The 27258-nt window shown below is 33.9% G+C and overlaps 1 protein-coding gene, 1 long non-coding RNA gene and 1 other non-coding gene across 3 annotated transcripts; 1 reads left to right on the top strand and 2 right to left on the bottom strand.

Moving 5' to 3' along the window:
• On the bottom strand, nt 1-25800 carry LOC140175309 (uncharacterized). The gene is made up of 3 exons (XR_011865649.1): nt 25185-25800; nt 24985-25101; nt 1-409 (listed from the first exon to the last, which is right to left on the bottom strand). It is a non-coding gene; the product is annotated as an uncharacterized lncRNA (long non-coding RNA).
• On the bottom strand, nt 18510-18617 carry LOC112713287 (small nucleolar RNA R71). Its single transcript, XR_003158261.1, has one exon. It is a non-coding gene; the product is annotated as a small nucleolar RNA R71 (small nucleolar RNA).
• LOC112709064 (uncharacterized) lies at nt 22661-24983 on the top strand. The gene is made up of 3 exons (XM_025760966.2): nt 22661-23195; nt 23883-23999; nt 24447-24983. Exons 1-3 carry the CDS (start codon nt 23151-23153, stop codon nt 24693-24695), a joined length of 411 nt encoding a protein of 136 aa, XP_025616751.2. The 5' UTR covers nt 22661-23150; the 3' UTR covers nt 24696-24983.
• Nucleotides 25801-27258: the final 1458 nt, after the last annotated feature.

Raw genomic sequence — 27258 nt, 5'->3', positions numbered from 1 at the left:
ATGACGTAAAAATCCACTTCTGGGTCCACTTAGTGTGTGCTTGGGCTGAGCATTGAAGCTTTCATATGTTGAGACTCTTTCTGGAGTTAAACGCCAACTTTTATGCCAGTTTGGGCGGTTAACTCCAATTTTTATGCCAGTTCCAGCGTTAAACGCTGGGAATTCTGAAGCTGATTTGAAACGCCGGTTTGGGCCATCAAATCTCGGGCAAAGTATGGACTATTATACATTGCTGGAAAGCCCAGGATGTCTACTTTCCAACGCCGTTGAGAGCGCGCCAATTGGGCTTCTGTAGCTCCAGAAAATCTACTTCGAGTGCAGGGAGGTCAGAATCCAACAGCATCTGCAGTCCTTTTTAGCCTCTGAATCAGATTTTTGCTCAGGACCCTCAATTTCAGCCAGAAAATACCTGAAATCACAGAAAAACACACAAACTCATAGTAAAGTCCAGAAAAGTGAATTTTAACTAAAAACTACTAAAAGTATGCTAAAAATTAATTAAAAACATACTAAAAACAATGCCAAAAAGCGTATAAATTATCCGCTCATCACATTCCAAACGCTGGTGGAGATTTCTGGACGAATTCAAGCACAAGCCACCATAGCAGGAAGCTCATCAAATGTCCAACTTAAGGACGTTAACTAAAAGTGCTAGGTGGGAGACAACCCACCATGGATGTGTAACTCTCAAGGCAGGGGAAAGGGCAAAGTCACCACTGGCAAACGGAAAAGAGGTGAATCCCCTGGTTCCATCCTTGGCATCTTACATGATGATTCCTGGCAGGAGAAGAACTTTACCCCGCAGGAAAAGGCTGATCAGTTGGTACCTTCAGCTGACCCGGTAAAATTTGCAAACAAATATTGTGAGCTGAAATACCCAACCTTTGCCACCACCAAGAACCTATACCTGGAAAGGACCCTCAAAATTCCAAAAGAACTCCAGTAGTACACCTCAGATCAGATCAAACAAAGAGGCTTGTTCTTCCTGGAGAGGAACCTAACTAAGGTCAACTCATCCTGGGTTAGAGAATTCTACAGTAACTACTTTCTATCTTCCCTGGATGCAGTACAGCTCAGAGGCAAACAAATTCTGGTTATTAAGGAAGTAATTGAAGAAATCCTCCATCTTCCACCTAAATCAGATCAGCCAGATGGTTACCAGAAAGCTGAGGAAGATATGAGATTTATGTGGTTTGATTGGGATGCAGTCAAGAAGGACATCAATCTTGATCCTACTGTTCCTTGGGTCATGGGAACAAGCACATTGGTACCAAAGGGAATCAGGCTTATATATCTGAATGATGAGGCTCAACTATGGCAACAGATTCTGAGCAACTATGTGATACCGAGCACTCATGAGACGGAGGTGCCAGCTGCTATGATTACCCTCATCTGGTGTGTGATGACGGGTAAGGACCTTTATCTACCTCGCTTCATTCGGCATTACATGGCCAGGGTCCATGTTAGAGGCACCCTCTCATTTCCTTACCTGATTACTCAGTTGAGTCGCCGAGCTGAGGTACCTTGGGAGGCTGTTGATGAAAAGCCCCCCGCTGCAGAGTGCCGAAAGATCATCCCTCATAGTCGGAAGTTCCTGGCTTTCGGCTACCGCCCTCCATTTCTCACTGATACTACTGAGGCAGCCACCTCTTTAGCTACCCCTTCTGCTTTCACTGGCCCAGCACCACCCACTGCACCCCCACATGCTCCTGAGCCCGTCTACCGTCTAGTGCACCGACTCTTTGACCGCCTAGATCAGATGGAGCGCCATCACCAGCAGCAGTTTGAGAGATCTGACCATCGCACCAGGCAAATTTTTGAGAGGCCTGAGCGTCGCCACAAGTGATGCTATGAGCACCTCAAGCTGATGATCCGCTCTGGTGGTGACATTCCCTTCGAGCCTGACACGCCCTCCGACACATCTAAGGAGGAGGTGAGCGATCACAAGAAGGAGGCACCTACCCAGGCTGAGCAGGGAGGTCCCGGCCACACTGCACCACATCATGAGGAGCACCACCAGCTACAGACCGTAGATTCGGAGGTTCCTCTACGGATAGAGCCCCTGCTTCAGCAGACCACTCCTCCGATCCTCACAGCGACTGCAGACCCTCAGCCTACCATCGAGACACCGGCTGCCCATCCTTCCAGGGATGGCACTTCGTCACACCCTGCTTGACTAAGCATCAAGGACGATGCTATTATTTAAGTGTGGGGAGGTCGCCATCTCTGGCATCTATTTATTTTGGTGAACCACTACAAACTCTTATCTTATTTTAGCTATTTTCTGTATTTTTGCACATTTTTATTTCTTTTGCTTTTGACTGTATTTTTGTATTACGCACTTTGGGCTGTATAATATCTTGGATATTTTAGCTCGATTTGCACCTTAGTTTACTAGTTATATATTAAGTGGATTAATTAGTATAGTTTACCCTGTTTTAGCATATGGTAGTTGATTTGATTTGAAAACAAAAAAGGAAGTAAGCTAGAGACTTTAACAGAATCAATCCACACCCCTTGTATATATAGCATTACATGTTAGTTAGTTAACAATATTTCATCAAGGAAGAACACTAAAACTTTAAAACCATCCAATATATTTTACATTGAGTTGAATGGAAACTCTTGAATTTCTACTTGCATGACATACATAACTGACATATGATTTATGAGCTTGAAAACACACAGCCTGTGAGTTTTGAGCTTAATTGTATGGTTACATTCAGACCATAATTTTTATTCCTGTGTGCTTCGCCCTTCTTTTTTATTCTGGTGTTCTTTACTTTGTTTTAATCTATATGTCCAATATAGAATATAGATACATACCAAGATAGGATTGAGGCCATGTTTGATTATTAACTCACTTATCCCAAATAAAGCCTACCTTTTATGCCATCCTTGTTAGTCCCCTTGAGCTTTTTTAATCCCATTCTGTTTTATAACCACATTACTAGCCTTAAGCAGAAAAATAAAATAAAAATCCCAAGTTGAATCCTTGGTTAGCTTAAGATAAAAATTGTGTATAATTTAAGTGTAGGGAATTTTATGGGAACATGGGATGATAGAAAAAGTAGGAAATTAAATTGAACAAGTTATGTAAAAATTTGGGAAGCATGCTCATGTGAAATCAAAATAATTAAATTACCATGTGCATTAAAAAAAATTTTAATTTCAATAAAGGGATACAAAAAAAATTTCCCCAAACACAAAATAAAAAGAATCAATGCACATGGGACAAAGTTAAATTCAATGCATGAGTTTGCAATACAAAAGTGGAAAAATTTGGGCAAATAGGTTAAGAAACTTTTGATTTGTATAAAGTATGTATATGTTAGGTTAGATCTTAGACTAATCAAGGATTCACTTATTAGCTTACTTAGCCTTATACATACACCCTTACCTCTACCTTGGCCCCATTACAACCTTAAAAAGACCTCATGATCTTTGTATGTCTGTATTCTATAATTGTTGATTGGTTAGATGAAGAACAAAGTTATAGAAAGCAAGGATAAAAAGAAGATTAAAGTGATTAACCCAATAAACACTGAGTGACTAGAGAGTAAACACAAAATGCAGTGAGGGTTCAATAGCTCATCACCATATATCTCTACCTCTATTGTTAATTGTCTTGCAAGTTTGAAAAATATTTTATTTACCCATCTCAATTGTAAAAGTGCTTTAACATTATCTAAGGTTGGCTATGCGTATATGATTCCTTGAGAATGTGAATTAATTTAACTACATGTAAAGCTTTATATATAGGTGAATAATAACTAGATTTGCATGACTCATTTAGGTAGTTGCATCTAGGATAGATTGCATTGCATGAGATTCCACCACTTTACCTTATTCTTTATCTTGGATTTAGCATGAGGACATGCTATTGTTTAAGTGTGGAGAGGTTGATAAACACATATTTTATGATGTATATTGAGCTCAATTTAAGTGATTTATCCAACCCTTCACCTACTTATTCATGTAAATTGTATGGTTTCACTTTCCCTTCCTTATTATGTGATATATGAGAAAATATGTTCCTTATGCTTTAAAATAATTAAATTTGATTATCCTTTATTACCATTCGATGCTGTGATTTGCGTGTTGAGTACTTTCAGGTTTTATAGGGCAGGAATGATTTAAAGGATGGAAAGGAAACATACAAAAATGGAAGAAAAGCACAAATTGGAGTTTTGGAGCAACTGGCAGTGACGCGTCCGCATGGACGACGCGAACGCGTGGTTCGCACAAAAGAGAATCGACGCGAGCGCATGGATGAGGCGAACGCGTGACTTGCAAAATACAACTAACGCGGGCGCATGACTGACGCGACCGCGTGGAAGAGCAACACTCCAGATGACGCGACCACGTGACCCACGCAGACGCGTGACGTGCGCGATCTGCAGAATTTGCAAATCTCGTTTCCAGCGATTTTTGGGCCCTTTTGGCCCAGATCCAAATCCAAGAGGCACAGATTAGAAGTTATGAAATGAGGGAATGCATTCATGGGGAGTATGACAATCAGATAGAAGGTAATTTTCACTTTTCATAATTTAGATGTAGTTTTTAGAGAGAGAGGCTCTCTCCTCTCTCTTAGGATTTAGGATTAGGATTTCTATTAGGATTAGGATTTATCTCATCTTCATATTAGGTTCAATATTCCTTTTACTTTGTATTTCTCTTTTACTTTCAGAAACTTTGATGCTTGTATTACTTATGTTGCCTATTTGGCTTATGCACCATTATTGTTAGGATTTTCTTAAATAATATAATTTGAGGTATTTTCAGATCTATGATTTTTATCAAGCTTTTTATATTCTTGGCTTTAATTGATTAATTGGTAACTCTTGAGTTGTCAAACTCATTGTTGACTGAAAATTGGAATTCTTCAAGAATTAACTCGAGTTCCAATAACTCTAGCCTTTTTCCAAGGAAAGACTAGGACCTGAGGAACCAAACTTATTCCATCCACTTGACTTACCTTCATAGTTAGAGGTTAACTTAGTGGGAGAAAAATCTAATTCTCATCACAATTGATAAGGATAACTGGGATAGGACTTCCAGTTTTTATACCTTGCCAAGAGTTTTATTAGTTATTAATTTATTAATTCTTGCAATCTATTTCTCCTGCTCAAAACCTTTTTCAAACCCAAACACTATTTTTTCCATAACCAATAATAAATCATACTTCCCTGCAATTTCTTGAGAAGACGACCCGAGGTTTGAATACTTCGGTTTATAAATTTATTGGATTTTGTTACTTGTGACAACCAAAACGTTTGTACAAAGGGATTTTCTGTTGGTTTAGAATCTATACTCACAACGCGACTATATTTTTACAAAATTCTTTACTAGCAAAAATCCCAACGTCACTCATCCGGAACTTTCACAATGCCCGGCCACACTTACGACATAGGGTCTCGAGTCTCCACCTGGAGCACATGGTGGCTAGCCACTGTTTCTTCCAGGGAAACTCGTGCCTCGGATAGTGGAAGAGAAAATTCACAATTATCAATATCTCAGCATATATGTAGTCATTCTCAGCCATGAATCAACATTCATCTCAGCCATTCGGCTTAAATTCATAATTCATAGTCAGTCATACGGCTTATAACATATTTCGCAATCAGCCATGATTCATTATCATACACAGCTATTTCGGCTCATAACTAAATAGCACTTCCACCATTCAACATCATCAAATTCATAAAATCAGCATTTAAGCCATAAATCACTTTTTCTCAATTCATTTCACTTTGAAATCAAATTTCAACTCTTTTCAGCCTTGGCTTTAAAGTTCCCATTTCTCAATTCATCTCAGGCTCATAAGCCCCTTTTTCTCAAGGTAAGTTCCCTTTTTAAAACAAAGCCACTCTCGGCATCATCTTTCCAAAACTTCTAAAACCATGGAAATTAAAGATTTATTTTGAAATATTCAGAATCATCCATCCAACAACGGGATTTTATATCAAAAGTTCCTCGACAAAGTCTCAAGTCTTTAGGGGAGAATAACATAACTCATTTCGTCAAATTCACTTAAAATCATTAAAACTTTGGCTTCCTGACTTGAGTAATAAAATAGGATCTAAGCCAAAACTGAGTCATGTCATTAATTACTCCTTTCAAAGCCGTTTCCTTTACTTAAGCAAAACCAGCTTCAACCCCATGATAAATTCTTAAGCGTTTCAAACTGCCCAAAATTTTTTTAGTCTTGTGAAAATTCAGAATCCATAGAGTACTTAAAACTTTTCCCAAAACATTTTAAAAGAAACTTGTCAATAGACGTTCAAGTTCTTTCAAAGTCACTGAAACTCTTCTAATTGAAACCGTGAAGTCAAATTTCAAGACATAACCCTTTTCACATTTAAAACTATTTTAAAACATAAGTTTCATTTAAATAACTTTCTCCCATAAGAGATACAATGCTTTTCTTAAGAAACAAGACTAAATCACAATTTTCTCTTTAATAATTCATTTCAAAAACATGAATCACCTCTTTCTTGATAATTCAAATAAATAGTAGGAGTCTTTAATTCATAATTTTTCCAGATAACATTTCAATAAAGTCCCGAATTCTACCAGAATTTCGATAGCACCTCCCCTAAAACTTGGACTTTGCCACCCAGTTTGGGTCCCAACAAAACCGTTCCACAATCCTTTTCAATGGTCCAAATCCAAAATCAGTTCAAGAGCAAGTTAAATCCAATAGTCACCTCATTTTCATATTTCAAGAAAACCGTTCCAAAATCAAATCAGTATCAGCTGATTAGACTCATTTCCAAAGCTTTAAAGAAACGGTTCAGCAACAATTCATTTATCAAAACCAAATCATTTAAAGCAAACTAGACTAAATTCAAAAGTATATTCTATTTTTCACATTATCAAGAAAATCAACTCAACTCAAATCAATCCTCAATGGATTAAACTCGATCTCAAATCTTTAAAAGAATCAACTTCAAAAACATTATGTTTCACAAAGTCGCACAACAATCCAGTCAAACAAACACCCATAATCATTCAAGACAACCAAACAATACGTAAGACTGATACAATCACCAAATACACATCGTCTCACGTCAGTATCCATATGTAATAATTCTAAAATATAAAATATAGTTTTCGGAAAGCGCCCCTACCTCAAAACTCAAAATCATAACCCAACCGTGTCACAGGAACCTTCTATCTCAATCCCAAATCACCGACAACCGCAACCTCAGCTCCAAGCCACATTCGCAGTAACCATAACAACTCTAATCGCGACATATAACAACTGAAACTCAATCTTATAGCAATTAACGGCACAAACCTCAGTGTGAGGTAACAGAACAGTAACCAAAGGGCTTTCAAATCGAAGATGCTTACCAAAATGAAGAAAGAACAGTTGAACCGAAACAGCGGTGGTCTCCGAGCCGATTTGGCGGCAGCCACCTCAAGCTGCAGCGGCGAGGAATTCCAATCATGACAACTGAAACCAATATGCAGTGACTATAGTATTCTCGAAATTCAAAAGGACAGAGGCTAATGACAAGACCCTTACCGACAAAATTTTCCGACAACCAGGCACGACGGTGCGACTCAACACAGAACCAGACAGAGCGGTGGCAGCCTCCAGCAACTCCGGTGAGCTTCCTCACGACGGTGATGGCCGGAGCTTTGGCGGTGCTAATGGCGACTAGACGACGGCAGGAACGGCGGCATTAGCTTTCGCGCAGCACGGCGGTGGAGGGCATCAGCGGTGGTGAAAGGGCAGCGGAGGACCCGCGATGGCTGAGGCACGGTCGCAGAACAGGAACCCCCTTCCGTCGATCTCTCTCTCTCTCTCTCTCTCTCTCTCTCTTATTCGAGCTCCTTTCTCCAACCCTCCATGGATGACGATGACTTGGGCTCTATGGTGAGGATGACTGCGGCGCAACCATAACAGCGGCGGCGACGAGCTGGTCGGCGATGAGAACAGCGAAAGTCCTGCGTTCGGCCTCTGATCCGCTCTCTCTCTCTCTCTCTCTCCTTCGCGCGCCTCTCCTCCCCGAGCAGTCTCCTCGGTGCTGGTGCAATGGCGATGCGATGCGACGGCGGTGGTGAAGCCCGACACACTGGCGCGATCTCCCCCCTCCTCTTCTCTTCTTCTTCTTCAACCAACAGTGCTTCATGGGTGTGTTCGTGTTGTGTTTCTGATTTCCCCCTTGTCTCCTTCTTTCTTTCATTCATGGTAAAGGGAAACTCTGAGTGCGTTGCTGCTACTGGGTCCTTGGGGGAAGGGTTTCGGTGGCGGCTGCTAGGGTTAGAGAGGTTAGGGTGTTGAGTAAAATTAGGGTTATGGATAATTTGGTAATTTCAAATAAAATTGGGAATAATATAGTAGTTGAAACCCAAATTAAATCCAACACTAATTATATATAGAAAAATACTATTTGCTTCTCAATTTTACAAATTATTTTCAATAGAATGTTCAAATCCAAAAATTAGAAATAATATACTTAATTTCTTCATTTTCCAAAATAGCAGTATTAATATTTAAAATATTAATTATTTAATCCAATTCATATAAAGTTCTTATTATTTCTTAATTATCAACTTTATAATTTAAATATAGAAAATAATCCAATAATTATAAAATTGGATAATAATCATAACGTATTTCAAATGCAATAAATTAAAACTTGCCTTAATTATCTTTAATAAAAAAAATTTCTAAAGTTAAGACTCAAATAATTATATGATTTAAAACTTTATCATAATAAGACTCTTCAAAAGTTTTGAGTCTTACAATATTCATATATACATGGATGCTACCCGTATATTGCAGGTGTTTTAAACTTGTATTATTCTAAAAATTGGATCGTTCTAGTTGATTCAGTGGGAAAAAAAAGTAAAATGATCATTTTTACCATTCAATTAAGAGAAATAATTGCTAATTTCATATAAAATTTATTTTAAAAACTCGTTAGTCAAAACTCAAAAAGTTCTTGGATTTTTCTTTTTAACAAAACAGACTTATACCCTAAAACAATGTAATCTTTATAATAATATAAATAGGAAGCTTGTGACGTGGCGTTCATATATTGAGTTTGGAAATTTATTTGTTTAGGTGTCGTCACTAGAAATTTTAGAATTATATTTATAAATTATGAATTATTATTTGCTTAGGTTGTTACTTTTTAATTTCGAATTAGGTTATTTTACTTAAGTTGTTATTTTTTAAATTTTAAGTTGTTTTGTTTGGGTAGTTATTTTTTAAATTTTAAGTTATTTATTTAAGTTGTTATTTTTTAAATTTTAAATTATTTACTTAGATTGTTACTTTTTAATTTTAAGTTATTTGCCTATTAATCTTTTGAATTTTAAAATTTTATTTATAAATTATAAATTATTATTTTCTTAAGTTGCTACTTTTTAAATTTAAGTTGTTTTACTTATGTGGTTATTTTTTAAATTTTAAGTTATTTTGCTTAGGTAGTTATTTGTAAATTTTAAGTTAATTACTGTTTTAAATTATAAATTATTATTATTTGCTTAAGTTGTACTTTTTAATTTTAAGTTATTTGTTCATAAAGTATCGCTCAATATGGATTTAGTTTTGTGAGTTTTGACACTCTCAATGCCTCTGGATTCGATTTCATATATTTGGTTGGTAAATTTATTGTTTTACAAAAAATTAAATTCAATTATGAAATTATTTATTTTATCGATTTTTTCTTAGCATAGTTATTAACAACAAACCCTTTTTATCTTAATCTATTTTAGATATGATTAAATATCGATCTTGCTCAAATTGAAAGTGAGAAGACTCTTAAAAAGTATCATAAGTCTATCAAATATAATGTTATTGAATTGGAAGTCGATGATGGGTAATCAATTTTTTTGGATTCTTTAGCTATATATTTAAACTTTTTATTTTCTATAAACATAATTTTTTGCGAATCAATTCAATTCCTTCAAGAAAATTGTGACTCGAGTTCCTAAAAATATAATTTGTTTATAAGTAGTTCATTTTGAATTAGTTCGAATAACGTGTGAATAAAATACGTGTAAGTTAAATGCGTACAAATTAGTTTGTATGGAACATTTTTTAAGAAAAAAATATTTTAATATTGTAATATTAACTTTTAACTAAATTTTTAAATTTTAGTTTATAATAAATTACAATATTTTATAATCATAAATTTTTCTATACTTAATCTTAGTAAAGTTATCTATGTTTTTTTTTGTTCATAGATTATTTTTATTTGTTTATTTTATTTATTCATATATTTTTTATATTTAAAAACTCACCGAATCAAGAAATTTATTTTCTATATTCAAATCAAATTAAATTTATTTTTTTACGTCATTAGGTTGTTTTGTTTAGGTAGTTATTTTTTAAATTTTAAGTTATTTATTTAAGTTGTTTTACTAAGGTTGTTATTTTTAAAATTTTGAGTTTTTTTTTTTCTCACGTGTTGCTCATACATTGAATTTGAAAATTATTTTCTTAGGTTTCATCATTAGAAATTTTTAAAATTTTATTTATAAATTATAAGTTATTTTCTTAGGTGATTATTTTTTAAATTTTAAGTTATTTGCTTAAGTTGTTTTGCTTAGGTTGTCATTTTTTAAATTTTAAATTATTTACTTAGGTTGTTAATTATTAAATACACTTTCTTAAGTTGTTAGATATTTAGTTTTTAATATTGTTGAACTAATTTAAAAAATTATTTATAAATTATTTACTTAAAAACTTACTTTTAAATGTTTAAATTATAGTTACATTTTACTTTAATTATAATAATATTACTCTTTTATTTAAAGAAAAAGCTAATAAATTATTATTTTCGAAAAAATTAAGTTCACTTAATAATTAACTAATAGCAATAAATAAGTTCACGTCATTATTGTAGTTACCTTATATTTCTTTTACTCTTTTTGATTTTCGAAAAAACTATAGCGTTAAATTAGTTAGTTATTAGAGTTTATAATTTAAAGTTATTTATTTTATCTTAAATTTAAGTCAATTCAAATCAAACTCAATTACGTTTTAGAAAATTCAGTTATAAATCAACTATAAAAGTATGAGTTAGAATTACATAATACAATATTTCTATTGTTTAGTACAATCAATTGCTTTCAGTTAATATCCTTAACTGAAAAAAATTTAAAAAATAGATAATTTCAATTTGTTGTGCATAAATTATTTTTATTTATTCATCTTATTTATTTAATTCTTTTATATTTAAAAATTCACTGAATAAGAGGTTTGTTTATTTTTTATATTCAAGTCAAACTTAAATTTATTTTTTAAATTTAAATTATACTTAAATTAAATATTGATAAGTTAATGAAATTTAAATATAAAATATCTTTTGCAACCATAACAAATTGTAATTCTAATATTTATTTTCTCTAAAAAAATAATTAATTAATTAATGTTTTAAAATTTTAAAATTAAAATAAAATAAAATAAAATTTGATATCAACTCATCATTGTAAAATAATTAAGTAACTGACATTTCAAAAGATTGTTAATTATTTACATGGAGCTAATTTTTTAATTTTATTTTATATAATAAAATTTAAATTTTAAATTCTACCTATATTTTTGTAAAATTTAAAGAAATCTACATATGTTTTTATAAAAATTTTCAAGTATTCAAGTTGTGGTTATCTCTTTCAAAAGGTTTTTTTGTTTGTTTTTTTAAAGTTGAAGTATAATTTTATTTAAAAAATATTATTGAGTTAAAATAAAATGTAAGAATGATGTCTTTTATTTAACGTAGTATTTTGTACAGAATTTATTACTTGAATTCTCTAACGAGATTACGGACAATGGTAGATCTAAAGTGTTGAAAAATGTTATTACACCAACCAAGTGACTATTCTCGGAGTCCAATGATTCGGGGGAGGAAGGAGATACTTCAACTTGTCAGATGATCAAGATTGAGAATAAAAATTGAGAATTTGAATGGGCATATTTTAAAATTCCCTTTTTAAGTCTATCTAATAGAATAATACCAAATATATATTTATTTTGGTGAAAATATTATTTGTTCTTAAGTTGTTATTTTTTTTTTTGAATTTTTATGTTTGAAATTTAGAATTTTCTTTTAATATAAGTTAATGTTATTTGGTTATTGCTTGTGATTTTTTTTCAATTCATACCGTTGATATTTTGTTAATTTCTAATTTAGTATTTGATATCATAAAATTTTATATTTTTAATATGAAATATTGTTGATATAATTAAGTTAGTTATTGATTTTTAATGTGTAATTATTTAAAAAAACCCTAATTCTAATTTCTAATTGCTAATTAAAACACTTTGTTTAAACTTTTTAATTTAAAATATAATTTTTTTTTAATTCTTAAGTAAGCAAATGTCTCTAAAAATATCTTTTTAATTTACATACTTTATAAGCAAATTTGCTAACTACAAAATATTAGATTAAAAAAAACTAATATATATTTTTCTATACTTAATTTTTTTTCTATCGTTTCTAAAAAATTGAACTAATTTAGTAGTTTGAAAAAAATGGAGAATTTTTTGCTGATGTGACGTTAATACATTAAGCTTGGAAATTGTTTGCTTAGGTGTCGTTATTAGAAATTTTTTAAAACTTTATTTATAAATTATAAGTTATTTGCTTAGGTGTTTATCTTTTAAAATTTAAGTTATTTGCTTAAGTGGTTATTTTTTAAAATTTAAGTTATTTGCTTAGGTTATTAATTTTTAAATTTTTAAATACATTTTCTTAAGTTGTTAGTTTTAGATATTTACATAATTTATAAGATTATTAATTTTTAAATTATAATTAATTTTTTATTTTTATTGACAAATAGTAAGATAGATACAATTTATAATGAAACTAAAACAATTATCTCTAATTTCTATTTTCTAATTAGATTAAAAGAGTTTTATATTTTAAAACAATATTGAATTTCAATTTTTCTCATACCATTATTTTGAAAGGGGCATAAAATAAAAATATTAATTAATTAATTAATTTAATAATAAGATTAGGAGTGATATATACAAGGGGTTGGGATTCAAGATATAGTTGTTAGGGATGAAATTCGTGCTTCCAAAACAGATAAATGTGTCATTCTAAGTTCTAGCTACCCGCGTCTTTCACAGATAGCATGAGATACATGTTTAATAATTATCAAGATACTTTAGCAATTTGTAAGAAATATATGAATATTCAGATCTCTTCATCACAATGACATGTAACTCGAGTTGGCAAGAGATCGGTAGAATTAATAATCCAAAGAATTTAAAGGTTAAAGACTAACCAGATATATTATGTAGAGTGTTCAAAATTAAGCTTGACATGATAACCTCGGATCTTAAGCAAGAAATTCCATTCGAAATGTTAGAGGCAGGTATTGCTCAACATTTAACCTTATTTTTAGAAATTTTTTTTTGTTAAATTATTTGCACAGTTATATATTTATCAAAGCATATATATATAATAGATAGTTTATTTATAACATATTATTTTTTTATCTTTTTATTATAATTATGTACATGGTAAAATTCTAAAAGAGAGGTGCACCATATATTCATATTTTTTTGTGGAGTGGAGAACACAAGATAATAATAATAACTTAAATTGACCGGTTAATATTGTTAGGATTGTCCGATCCTGTTCCATACCCAAAATTATTTAGAACTGTGTCAAAATATATGATTTATGGACCATTTGCTCAAAATCTCCCTGCATGAGAGATGGATACTACACCAAATATTATCCTAAAATATTTAATAACACCACAGTTATTAATGATAGTGGATACCCATCATATAGAAGATAAGACACAAGAGTAGTTACTGAAAGGAAGGGATTCCATATGGATAATAGGAATGTAATTTCTTACAATGCGTATCTGCTAATGTCTTATCAAGCGCATGTTAACGTAGAATACTACAACAAGTCAAATACTATCAAATATTTGTTCAAGTACATGAATAAATGTTCAGACAAGGTGGCAGTTGAGGTTTCAAAGGAAGCTTTCAGTCAGGAACGGAGGTAGATGAAATATTAGAGGGGGCTGATGAGCAGATAATTTATACGCTTTTTGGCATTGTTTTTACATAGTTTTTAGCATGTTTTAGTTACTTTTTATTATATTTTTATTAGTTTTTATGCAAAAATCATATTTCTAGACTTTACTATGAATTTGTGTATTTTTCTATAATTTTAAGTATTTTCTAGCTGAATTTGAGGGACCTGAGCAAAAGTCTTATTCAGAGGCTGAAAAGGACTGCAGATGCTGTTGGATTCTGACCCTCCTGCACTCGAAGTGGATTTTCTGGAGTTATAGAAACACAATTGATGCTCTCTAAATTGTGTTGGAAAGTAGACATCTTGGGCTTTCCAGCAATATATAATAGTCCATACTTTTACCGAGATTTGATGGCCCAAACTGGCGTCCAAACGCCCACCAGAGACCCTTTTTTCTGGCGTAAAACGTCAGAACTGGCACCAGAACTAGAGTTAAACGTCCAAACTGGCATCCAAGATGGTGTTTAACTCTAGAAAAGGCCTATGCACGTGTAAAGTTCAATGCTCAACCCAAGCACACACCAAGTGGGCCCCAGAAGTGGATTTCGGCACTATCTGCACTTAGTTGCTTATTTTCTGTAATCCCTAGCAACTAGTTTAGTATAAATAGCACTTTTTACTATTGTTTAATAACTTCATATACTTTGGGAGCTTATGCAATTGTTTACCTGGGGAGGCTGGCCATTCGGTCATGCCTAGACCTTTTTCTCTTATGTATTTTCTATGGTGGAGTTTCTACACCTCATAGATTAAGGTGCGGAGCTCTGCTGTTCTTCATGAATTAATGCAAGTACTATTGTTTCTCTTTAAATTCACGCTTACTTTTTCTCCAAGATATACTCTCGTACTTAATTCAATTAAGTCAGAATGAAGGGGTGACCCGTGACAATCACCCACTATCTTCGTTACTCGCTTAGCCAAGATCCGCGTACCTAACAACCACAAGCGGTCTACATGATGTTCAACGTAGTCATTGGACGACAGTCGGAGTATAATCTCTTGGGTCTCTGATCCACGGACCGAGTCCATGAGGTTAGAACCTTCGTGGTATAGGCTAGAACCAATTGGTAGCATTCCTGAGATCCGAAAAGTCTAAACCTTGTTTGTGGTATTCCGAGTAGGATCTGGGATGGGATGATTGTGACGAGCTTCAAACTCACGAATGTTGGGCGCAGTGACAGTGTGCAAAAGGATAGAGAGATCTTATTCCGACACAAGTGGGAACCGACAGCTGATTAGCCGTGCGGTAGCTGTGCCTGGTATTTTTCATCCGAGACGAGAAATCCGACAGTTGATTAGTCATACAGAAACCGTAGCCTGGACCATTTTCACTGAGAGGATCATACAGCTTGCCATGGAAGGGAGCACGCATGATTAGATGAAGACAATAGGAAAGCAGAGGTTCAGAAGCAACAAAGCATCTCCAAACGCTTATCTGAAATTCCCACCAATGAATGACATAAGTATTTTTATTTTATTTTATGTTTTATTTATCTTTTAATTATTAAAACCTCATAACCATTTGAATCCGCCTGACTAAGATTTACAAGATGACCATAGCTTGCTTCAAGCCGACAATCTCCGTGGGATCGACCCTTTCTCACGTAAGGTTTATTACTTGGACGACCCAGTGCACTTGCTGGTTAGTTGTGCGGAGTTGCAAAAGTGTGATTGCAATTTCGTGCACCAAGTTTTTGGTGCCGTTGCCGGGGATTGTTCGAGTTTGGACAACTGACAGTTCATCTTGTTGCTTAGATTAGGTAACCTTCTTTCTTGTTTCAACCTTTATTTTCTTTTCAAAAAGTTTTCGAAAAAATGTTCTTCAGAATTTTTAAGAATGAATTCTAGAGCTTCATGAGATATATTGAAGCCTGGCTGGCTGTTAAGCCATGTCCAATCTTTTGGACTGAGGTTTCCACATATCTGTATTTGTTATGCTAAAGTTTGGCTGGCCATTTGGCCATGTCTAATTCTTTTGGACCGAAACTTTAGACTAACATTGTATGAATCTTGGAATTCTTATTAAAAATTTTGAATTTCTTTATTTTTTTTTCCAAAATAATTTCAAAAAAAAATTAATAAAATCATAAAACCAAAAAAATTTTGTGTTTCTTGTTTGAGTCTAGTGTCAAATTTTAAGTTTGGTGTCAATTACATGTTTTAATTTTTCTTAAATTTTCGAAAACTCATGCATGGTATTCTTCATGATCTTCAAGTTGTTCTTGATGATTATCTTTGTTTGATCTTTACATTTTTCTTATTTTGTGTCTTTTCTTATTTTTCTTGTGCATTTTCGAATTCATAGTATCTAAACATTCAAAATTTCTAAGTTTGGTGTCTTACATGTCTTTCTTTTCTTAAAATTTTTAAAAATATGTTCTTGATGTTCATCATGATCCTCAAAGTGTTCTTGGTGTTCATCTTGACATTCAAAGTGTTCTTGCGTGCATTATTCATTTTGATCTTAAATTTTTATATTTTGTCTCATTTTGTTGTTTTTCTCTCTCCTCATTCAAAAGTCAAAAGTAAAAAAAATATATTTTCCTTTTTCTTCTCATAATTTTCGAAATTTTGAGTTGACTTGGTCAAAATTTTTAAAATTTAATTGTTTTTTGTTAGTCAAGTCAAAATTTTAATTCAAAAAAAATTAAAATTTAGATCTTTTCAGTAAATAATACAGAGAAATGAAGGTTCAGAACATAAAGGAGAAGATTCACTGAGAAAAAGAGCTCACTGGCGTTAAAACGCCAGTAAAGAGGCATTTTGGGCATTAAACGCCAGAATGGCTATCATTCTGGGCGTTTAGTGCCAGTAAAGATATCATTCTGGGTGTTAAACGCCAGAATGGGCAATATTCTGGGCATTTAACGCCAGAAATGGCAGCATTCTGGGCGTTCAAAAAAACGCCCAACAAAGAAGGATTCCTGGCCTTTAACGCTAGTCAGGGTATTTAGCTGGGCGTTAAACGCCCAAAGAGGCAGCCAAGTGGGCGTTGAATGCCAGAATGGATAGCATTCTGGGCGTTTAACGCCAGGATGACACAAAGGAGGTAAGTTAGTTTCTAATTCAATTTTTTTTCGAATTTTCATGTTTTAATTCATAATTTTCTGCATAAAAATGTTACAAATATTCATTTTTCAATTTCGCTTTCCAAAAATTAATGATTGTTTAATTTCTTTTTAATTTCTTTTCAAAAATCTTTTTCTTAATCTTATCTCATAATTTCGAAAATCCTTGCTAACAATTAATGTTTTGATTCAAAATTTTAAGTTTGTTACTTTCTTGTTAAGAAAGGTTCAATCTTTGAATTTTAGAATCATATCTTTTAGTTTCTTGTTAGTCAAGTCATCAATTTTAATTTTAAAAATTAAATCTTTTTAAATTCTTTCTTAATTCTTTTTAAAAATAAATTTCAATCATATCTTTTAAAATTTTAATTTCAAAATCTTTTTCTAACTTCTTATCTTTTTCAAAATTTACTTTCAAATCTTTAGCAACTAGCTACTTGACTTGTTTGTTTTAATTTTAAAAAGTTTACTATTTCTTATTTTTTCAAACTCACATAACCACTTTTTCACTTCTCACTTTCGAAAACAACCAACCACTTTTTCAAAACTCTTTTTGATTAACTAATTGTTTTAAATTCTAATTATATTTTTTAATATTTTCGAAACTAACCTAATTAATTAAATAAAAATAAAAATGTTTTTCTTTTCCCTCTTTTAAATTTCGAATACTCTCTCTCTCATCCCCTTCTATTTATTTTATTTAATTGCTAACACTTCTCTTCTACTCATAATTCGAACCCCTCTCTCTTCTCTCTTCTCTCTTCTCATTCTTCTCTTCTTCTATTCTTATACTCGCATAAAGGAATCTCTATACTGTGACATAGAGGATTCCAGATCCTACCCTCTTTGTTCTCTTCTTTTTTACATGAGCAGGAACAAGGATAAGGACATTCTTGTTGAAGCTGATCCTGACCCTGAAAGGACTCTGAAGAGGAAGCTAAGAGAAGTTAAAGCACAACACTCCGGAGAGGACCTTACAGAAAATCTCAAAAAAGAAGTAGACATGGTAGCCGAACCCAACAACAATGTTAGAGATGCAAGGAAGATGCTTGGTGACTATACTGCACCAACATCCAACTTCTATGGAAGAAGCATCTCAATTCCTGCTATTGGAGCAAACAACTTTAAGCTTAAGTCTCAATTAGTTTCTCTAATGCAGCAGAACTGCAAATTTCATGGACTTCCATCAGAAGATCCTCATCAGTTCTTAGCTGAATTCTTGCAGATCTGTGATACTGTTAAGACCAATGGGGTTGATCCCAAGGTCTACAGACTTATGCTTTTCCCCTTTGCTATAAGAGATAGAGTTAGGACATGGTTGGACTCACAACCTAGAGAAAGCCTGAACTCTTGGGATAAGTTGGTCACTGCTTTCTTGGCCAAATTCTTTCCACCTCAAAAGCTGAGCAAGCTTAGAGTGGATGTCCAAACCTTCAGACAGAAAGAAGGTGAATCCCTCTATGAAGCGTGGGAAAGATACAAGCAATTGACCAGAAGGTGTCCTTCTGACATGCTTTCAGAATGGAGCATCTTGGATATATTTTATAATGGCCTGTCTGAATTGTCCAAGATGTCATTGGACCACTCTTCTGGTGGATCTCTTCATCTGAAAAGAACGCCTGCAGAAGCTCAGGAACTCATTGAGGTGGTTGCAAATAACCAGTTCATGTACATTTCTAAAAGAAATCCTGTGAGTAATAGGATGACTCAGAAGAAAGGAGTTCTTGAGATTGATACCCTGAATGCCATATTGGCTCAGAACAAAATATTGACTCAGCAAGTCAATATGATTTCTTAGAATCTGACTGGGTTGCAAGCTGCATCCGGCAATACTAAAGAAGCTTCCTCTGAAGGAGAAGCTTATGACCCTGAAAATCCTGCAATGGAAGAAGTGAATTATATGGGAGAATCCTATGGAAACACCTATAATTCTTCATGGAGAAATCATCCAAATTTCTCATGGAAGGATCAACAGAAGCCTCAACAAGGCTTTAATAATAATAATGGTGGGAGAAATAGGTTTAGCAATAGCAAGCCTTTTCCATTATCTTCTCAGCAACAGATAGAGAATTCTGAGCAGAGCCCCTCTGGCTTAGCAAACATAGTCTCTGATCTATCTAAGGCCACTCTCAGTTTTATGACTGAAACAAAGTCCTCCATAAAAAATTTGGAGGCACAAGTGGGTCAGCTGAGTAAAAGAGTTACTGAAACTCCTCATAGTACTCTACCAAGCAATACAGAAGAGAATCCAAAGAGAGAGTGCAAGGCCATTAATATAACCAAAATGGCCGAACCTATAGAGGAGAAAGAGGCAGTGATTTCCAGTGAGGAAGACTTTGTTGGACATCCACTGACCAATAAGGAGTTCCATAATGAGGAACCAAAGGAATATGAGGCTCAGACAGAGACCATAGAGATTTCACTGAACTTACTATTGTCATTCAGGAGCTCTGATGCATATTCCTCCTCTGAAGAGGGTGAAGATATTATTTAAGAGCAAGTTGCTTGGTATCTAGGAGCAATCATGAAGTTGAATGCCAAGTTATTTGGTAATGAGACCTGGGAGGATGAACCTCCATTGCTCATCCATGAACTGAATGCCTTGGTTCAGCTGAAAATACCTCAGAAGAAACCGGATCCCGGAAGGTTCTTAATACCTTGTACTATAGGCACCATGACCTTTGAGAAAGCTCTGTGTGACCTTGGGTCAGGTATAAACCTCATGCCACTCTTTGTAACAGAGAAACTAGGAATCTTTTAGGTACAAGCTGCAAGAATCTCACTAGAGATGGCAGACAAATCAATGAAAAAGGCTTATGGACTTGTAGAGGATGTCTTAGTGAAGGTTGAAGGCCTCTACATCCCTGCTGACTTCATAATTCTAGACAATAGGAAGGATGAGGATGAATCCATCATCTTTGGAAGACCCTTCCTAGCCACAGCAAGAGCTGTGATTGATGTGGATAGAGGAGAGCTAGTCCTTCAATTGAATGAGGACTACCTTGTGTTTAAGGCTCAAGGATCTTCTTCTGTAAACATGGAGAAGAAGCATGAAAAGCTTCACCCAATTCTCTCCATACAGAGTCAAGCAGAGCTCCCACATTCAAACTCTAAGTTTGGTGTTGGGAGGCCATAATCATGCTCTGAGTATCTGTGAAGCTCTGTAAGAGCTTCCTGTCAAGCTACTAACATTAAAGAAGCGCTTATTGGGAGGCAACCCAATCTTATTTATCTATGTTAATTACTTTTTCATTTTATTTTCTATTGTTAGTTTATGTTTTCTTTAGGTCGATGATCATGTGGAGTCACTAAAACAGCTGCAGAATTAAAGCAGGAATAAAAAACAGCATAAAAAATAGCACACCGTGGAGGACGAGCTTACTGGCGTTTAAACGCCAATAAGGATAGCAATATGGGCGTTTGACGCCCAAAATGGCAGCATTCTGGGCGTTAAATGCCAGTAAGGATAGCAGAATGGGCGTTTAACACCTAGTCTGACAGCATTCTTCAACAGCGCAGCAACACACCCTCCCTCGTCCCTCCCATGACCTTCGAGCTAGCTGTTCCTCTCAACGCCGGTGGGCTCAGTCCCTCCCTTTCATTCAGCCACCGGACCTCCTAACGCCGTCGCCGGTTGGAGCTTCGAAGCTCACTCGGTCTCTCACTCAGCTAACGTCTCAGACTCTCAACAGTGGAAGCTTATAGTCACCGGGCTCGCCTCATGTCTCCGTCGCGAAGCTCTGTTCCACCATTGCCGGTGCCATCTCTGTTCCTGCCTCCGTCGCCAGCTCTCCGTTTCCAGCGCCGTCATCCTTCCTTGCATTTGAATCTGTAATGGAGCCTCTGTTTGATTTTGATTCTGATTTGTTTTTATTCTGAAGTTTTTTATTCTTATTGTTGGTTTGATTCTGATTTATTTTTATTCTTTCGTGGTCTTCCCTATTGTTGATTCTAATTTGTTCTTTGGTTGGGTTGTTCTTGATTTTTTGGTTGGGTTGTTAATTCAATTTTTTTTTTACTTTAAATTCTTTGTTCTGTGTTTTTTTATTAATTGCCAAATCAGAAGGTACAATTTAGTATTATCATAATTTTTAAGCGTACTTGATTTATAATTCTACTTTTTTGGTAATTGTCTCTAAGCGTACTTGATTTTCTAGATTTAGAGATATTTTTTATTGAATTTATGGATTTGAATTTTGAATTCGTGCTTGAACTACAATTTCTGTGTGATTCTTGTTGTTGTTGTTGTGGTTGAAATTCAAAATTGAAATATGATTCTTCTTCTTCCACAATTTCATATTCTGGACTTGTTGAATTGTGAACTGATCTTGTGAAATTGAATTTGTGATCTGTTGTTAGATTTGTTGCTAAATTGCTTGTTGAATCTGAATTTGCATCGATTTCGGCCTCTCTTTTTTTTTGAATTTCTGTTGATGCTGCTGCGAGTCTTGTTCTGTTGATAGCTGAGATTTGGTTGCTTCTTGATCGATTTGAGGTGGTTGCTGTGGTTACTTTAGTCTAGCTTTAATCTCTTCCCACTCAATTTTTCATTCTGCAACTTCATTCCAGCAAATTTTTAGCAAGCTTGGACGCATATTCGGTTGGTAGCAATGATAGAACGCAATTTTGAATGTTTTCAAATTGACAAATGGATTGAGTGCCTTTCTTAAATGAAATGCCTTTCAAACCTCTTTTCACCTCTATGAATCTCTGCTCCTCAGTTTCTCTAGCGTTCCAGTATTGCTTAATACATATTGTCGATCTAAAACCATCTTTTTCATCGAATATTGGAAATATATCTTCAAATTGTTGAGTTATTTGTTTTTCCATGAAAAATGGAAGAAACCTCTCAAGAATAAGAATAAGGATAGCACCAAGGTTAGAACTCCCTCCTTGAGTTATTTGGTTTTCGGCGGTTTTGATTGGTCAACGCCAGGTTAAATGCAGCTAGAAAGCAAATCAAATCAAATCGGCCGGTTCTGATAACATGCATTTGCTGTCCTTAGCCTCTTAGGTTACATTTTTTAAAAAAGGAAAAAAAAGGGGAAAAAGACAAATAGGTCCCTGACTTTTCAAACTTTTGACAAATACATCCCTGACAAAATTTAAATACAAAAAAGTCCCTGACTTTAACAAACGGAGGACAATTTAGTCCTTCCGTCTATTTGCCTCTCATACACCTAACGGAACTAGCTGACGTGGCTGAAACGTTGTCCAGGTGTCCGTTACAGTGCCACGTTGGAAGGGGAAAAAAGTTCAAAGGACAAATAAGTCCTTGACGTCATTTTACAAATAAAGTTCGAAAGACAAATAGGTCCTTGAAAATAGTTATGCTTTAATTTTAGAGAAGAGTTGGTTCTTATTATATTTTTCTAAGTAAATTTTTCCCTGTCAAATAATGGGTGGAGTCTTAAAAATTTGGATATTTTTACATGCTAGCTTATAAGAAGGTATCAAGGTAATATAATGTTATGGCCCGGTTTTCACCCGATTTTTACCCGGTATAATCATGATCCAAAAGTGTATAAGTTTCATCGGGTCTAGGGTCGGATTCGGGTCTAATAAATAGACCCGGTATATATTTCAGACCGAATCAGGGTCACATCAAACCCGATTTCACCCGACCCATGCACACCTAAAAGACACCCTAAATCACCCTTGGCTACTCCTGCTGCCTACCTTCCTCTTCTCTCCTTCATCCTCCGTCTCTGTCTTCCAACACCGCAAGAGTGGTCGCCGCCGGCATCATTGGTCTGTTTTCCATCTCTCTTCCTGTGCTGCTAATCGGTTCGACTCCTGCGTCGTCGTCCGCTTCTCTGCCTGCCCGCGTCGTTGCCACCAGCATCTCTGTCATCCGCATCTCTATTCGCCTCTCTGCTCTCCTCTCCGGCCACGTCTCTGCTCACCTCTTTGCCCCGACTCTGCCCACCCTCTCTCGTCCTTTGCTGCCCTCTTCACGACGACGCTCTTCCTCTCTTGGAGCAGGCAATTCGCAGACTTCCTTCCCTGTCTTGATATTGATGACTTGAAGGATAAACTCGATGATGGCATGTTTTTGCTCAATGTAGGGGTTGACTATGGCAGCATTAAAGAGGTGCATCTTTCTTTCTTTATTGGATTAATACATATTATTTGTTGTTGAATTTTGCTCATGTTGCTTGTTTGCAATAATTAAGGGTTAAATGTAGTTGTTATTGTTAGTTTACCATAGTGTTTGAAAATAAAGTTATCTAATTTGTTAAGCCCAATGGAAGTGGGTTGAATGTTAGTTGAACTTTAACTACAAGGTTGAGGGTTTGAATCTTAGGAAACTCTCTTTGGAGAGGGTTGAATTTTTTTTACCACCTCGATCACATCAGTCTTCCCTGTCTTTTTATTCATAGGTGGAAACTGAAAACTTAATATTTGGCCATCATAGGCATAATTAATGGTACTCTATTTAGTCTTTAGTTTTTGGAATGAACATATCATTAGTCACCAATTTTCAGGTACATGTCATATGTTTCTATTTTGTATTTTAAAATCTTGATATACCTTTTGTTTTGTATGTATTTTATTCGAAAAGAAGCAGTTAAGTAGGGCTCTGGTGTCCATATCCATTTGCAGCATAGATTAAACTTAATGTGAACTGTGTCCTAAGGTCTTTTCTTCAAACTTAAAAGAAATTAAAGCTGTGTATGCCACTGCTAATGACTCCTTTGTGATGTATCTGTGTATTTGCAGTGTTTTATTGTGATTCTCATTTTTTCCATGTTCATGTTACTATTACGAACTAATGTAGGTAGCTGAAATTCTAATGGATATGCATGAGGAATGCTTAGAAGGAAACTTTGTGACCATTGAGCGTTATAGGCAGGCCATTGTTAACCAAGCTGCGCATCCTCGTGCAGTGCCACAGGTAAATGACAGCATAATATTTTGGAATGAGTATGAACCTTGTGTTATATTGCTATTCTATAAATTTGCATTTACACTTGTGTATATGGTTGATTGAGGCTTTTCCTTGTCCTATATGACTGGATTTTTTTAGGAGGGAGCAAGTTAGGTCATACTATATTTAGGTCATATTATAGGAGGAGAAACATTAATATTTTAATTCTATAACTTCTAATTTCTAAATGAGCTTAAATGTTCAAACATGATTCATAATAGCGCATCATGGTGTCATTTTGGTTCATGTACTCAACCCCACATATAGTGAAAAAAGTGTTTTGTTGGCTGACACATGAACATTTTCTCTTGTTTACATCTTTGCTAAGATGCAACTGGAAGCTCATCCACATTACTTGAATTTTGAAGTAGTAGGTAGTAGTAGTTTTTTTTTAATGATTTTTTTTTGAAATAGATTGTGAATGATAAGGATGATGATGAGGATGAGGAAGATGATGATGTCCAAGGTGGTCAAAATGGTGAAAGCAGTGCTAGGCAAGCTACTTCAAACATGGATGTGGACATTCCAAAATCTGAATCAAACATGAGTTCAGGTAACATGCGGATTGATGATGAGCCTCTCAAAAAGGATGCAGGTGAAGCAGAGGATGGATGGGTTGTAGTTTCAAAGAAAAAAAAAACAAGGTTAGAAAAAATTAGATGAAGAATAGTTCAAATTTTCCTTTAGGATGGTGCAATCTTCCTCTGGTTTCTATTGGTTTTTGTTTTATTGCACCTTTTACCTCAAAGCGTGTTACTTTGTAATTAATTTTTGTTTCGTTATTTAAAGGAATCGATCGGCTGAGCCTGAGGTCTTTAAAAATAGTAAAATACTGAGAAGCACATCTCATATTTAGGATTTTAACAGTCCAACGTTAACATTCCTAATATTATGTATCCTTTAGTTTTCGCGACCTTTATGCAAAATATGAAAGTTCATTTCGAATACTTACATCGAAAGCCTTGAATTATGTGTTATCCTCGCTTCTATTTTCCAAGCACTTTCTTCAATGCATTGACTCAATTATTTTTTTCTTGCTCCTACATGAGTAGTAGTATCCTGCACTCTCCTGAATTTTTACCGCATCTAAGTATTAGAAACCAAGTATTTGACTATTTGCAAGAAGTGAATAATGCATAATGGATTTATTACCTTTGGAGCATGCTGGACTTCTCGAGTTTCTAATTTTAGGAAATAAACTGAGGCATCGATCTGTTTTTATTGTGCGGAGTAACTTAAGAAAGTTTTGAAATTGGAGGTTGTTCTTGAAATAATTTGGAATCCAAATCTTGGTGATATGAAAGGCTAGTTTGAAGAAAGTCCTTAGGATCTTATTGCGAACTGCAATTAGATACCTTAATAGATTTATTTGAGTTTATGGCCACAAACCAAGAAAAAGAAATGGTAACATAACGGTATAGAAAAAAAAAAAAAAGAATTTACTCAATATTCTGAAAATTGGTTCAAACCGAATTAAAAATCGGCCGATTTTAGAATTTCATCGAAACTGCACGAAGTGGAGGGGGAGGTAGGAGAATTAGAAAACAGAAAAATTTTATTATCTTCTTTTTTCCCCTCTCAAAGGGGCTCATCTTCTTTCCCGCACCACCGCCGGATACCATGCCCATGGTAACTGACACAACTTTGTGCCCCTTTTGTGTTCTTGTTTCATTGCTTGTAACTTTCTTTTTCTGTTCTTCAATTACAACGATGCATCCTCAGTTGCTCATAACTAGGGTTGGAAGTGAGTCGAGTTAAACCAAGTTTGGCTCACAAAAATTGAGTTTAACTCACGACTCAACTCATTATCAATCGGATTTATTTTTAAAATTCAAACTCGACTGACCAAAAGCTCACAACTAACTCAAGTAATAGGAACATAATCTATAATTCTATATCATAAAATTATAACTTGTATATTTTAAAAAATATTTAAAAAAATTAATTTTATATATTATCTATCTATCAATAAATTATAAGTTTTTTATTTATATTTTACATCAAAATTATATATAAAAAATAAATATAAAATTTTAAATAATTAAAATATATATATATTATTATTCATATATATATATATATAACATTAAAAGTATAAATTAAATATATATATATATAACCGAGCCAGTTTACAAGTTAATGAGCTGATATATATATATATATATATATATATATATATAAAACCGAGCCAGTTTACAAGTTAATGAGCTGAGTTTATCCAAATTTAAGTTCGGCTCATTTAATTTTTGAGCTCAATTCTAGGCTCAAATTCGACTCACCAACTCATGAGTCGAATTTGAACTGACTCATGAGATGACTTAACTCACTTATAATCCTACTCACAACCACGAAAATACCACAAAACAATGCATTATCAGAATTGAAATGGACTTTCAGATGTACTCTCAACCACGAAAATACCACAAAACAATGCATTATCAGAATTGGATGGACTTTCAGAAGTACTCTCAAGTCACACTTTTTACAACAATTTTTTTTGGTAGACAATGAAAATTGCAACCACCTAACACAGCATAGTACAAACATTAATCAATAAAGAAATCACATAGTTTGAAAGTTTTTTTTTTGATATAATGAAAAAATTAGTACCCAAAGAAAATTAAGTACAAATTATTGGAAGGATAAACACACTTTGTTTATCATTAGTTAAAAGATTAATCACCTCTATAAAAAATGTATTTCAAAAATAAAGACCTTAATTAATATCTACATTTTTACAGATAAAAAAATCAGCACGCATATTATCTTCTCTATATATGTTAACAAAATGTATTTTTCAGTTTCTATCTTTTCAGTGATTAATGTTTTTAATAAGGGCATTTGGATAGTTGTTGATATTTTTTTGGCCATTAATAATGCAAATAAAAGCTTAAAAGTTACTTTCTACGGCAGTCTTCTAATTCTCATAATCCAGACAATTTCCAATCCTTTTATTATTTTTCATAATTCAATTTTAAATGCTGAGCAGTCACTAACGAAAAAGGAAAAATCCACTATCCAACTTCCTCTTTTATCCCTTAATAAACCTCCACATCCAGCTCTCTTTAATCTTTCATTTGCTGAATTATCAATGTTTAAGGTTATCCAATTAGGAAAAGGGAGTTCCATCTAATTGCAATAACCTTTCAATTACTAGTATTTTTACTTTAATAATATTACGGAAATATAAATTTTTTAAAATTACAATTTATTTTATTCTAATAGT

Source organism: Arachis hypogaea, chromosome 9, assembly GCF_003086295.3.
Source record: "Arachis hypogaea cultivar Tifrunner chromosome 9, arahy.Tifrunner.gnm2.J5K5, whole genome shotgun sequence".
Classification (NCBI taxonomy): Eukaryota; Viridiplantae; Streptophyta; class Magnoliopsida; order Fabales; family Fabaceae; genus Arachis; species Arachis hypogaea.
This window is presented reverse-complemented; position numbering and strand designations above follow the sequence as displayed.

Excerpts from the sequence above, each read along its gene's own strand:
- LOC112709064 (XM_025760966.2), top strand. The coding sequence starts at position 23,151 with ATGTTTTTGCTCAATGTAGGGGTTGACTATGGCAGCATTAAAGAG. Across the intron at positions 23,196-23,882 it reads ACTATGGCAGCATTAAAGAG|GTAGCTGAAATTCTAATGGA; the intron begins GTGCATCTTTCT and ends GAACTAATGTAG. Across the intron at positions 24,000-24,446 it reads ATCCTCGTGCAGTGCCACAG|ATTGTGAATGATAAGGATGA; the intron begins GTAAATGACAGC and ends TTTTTGAAATAG.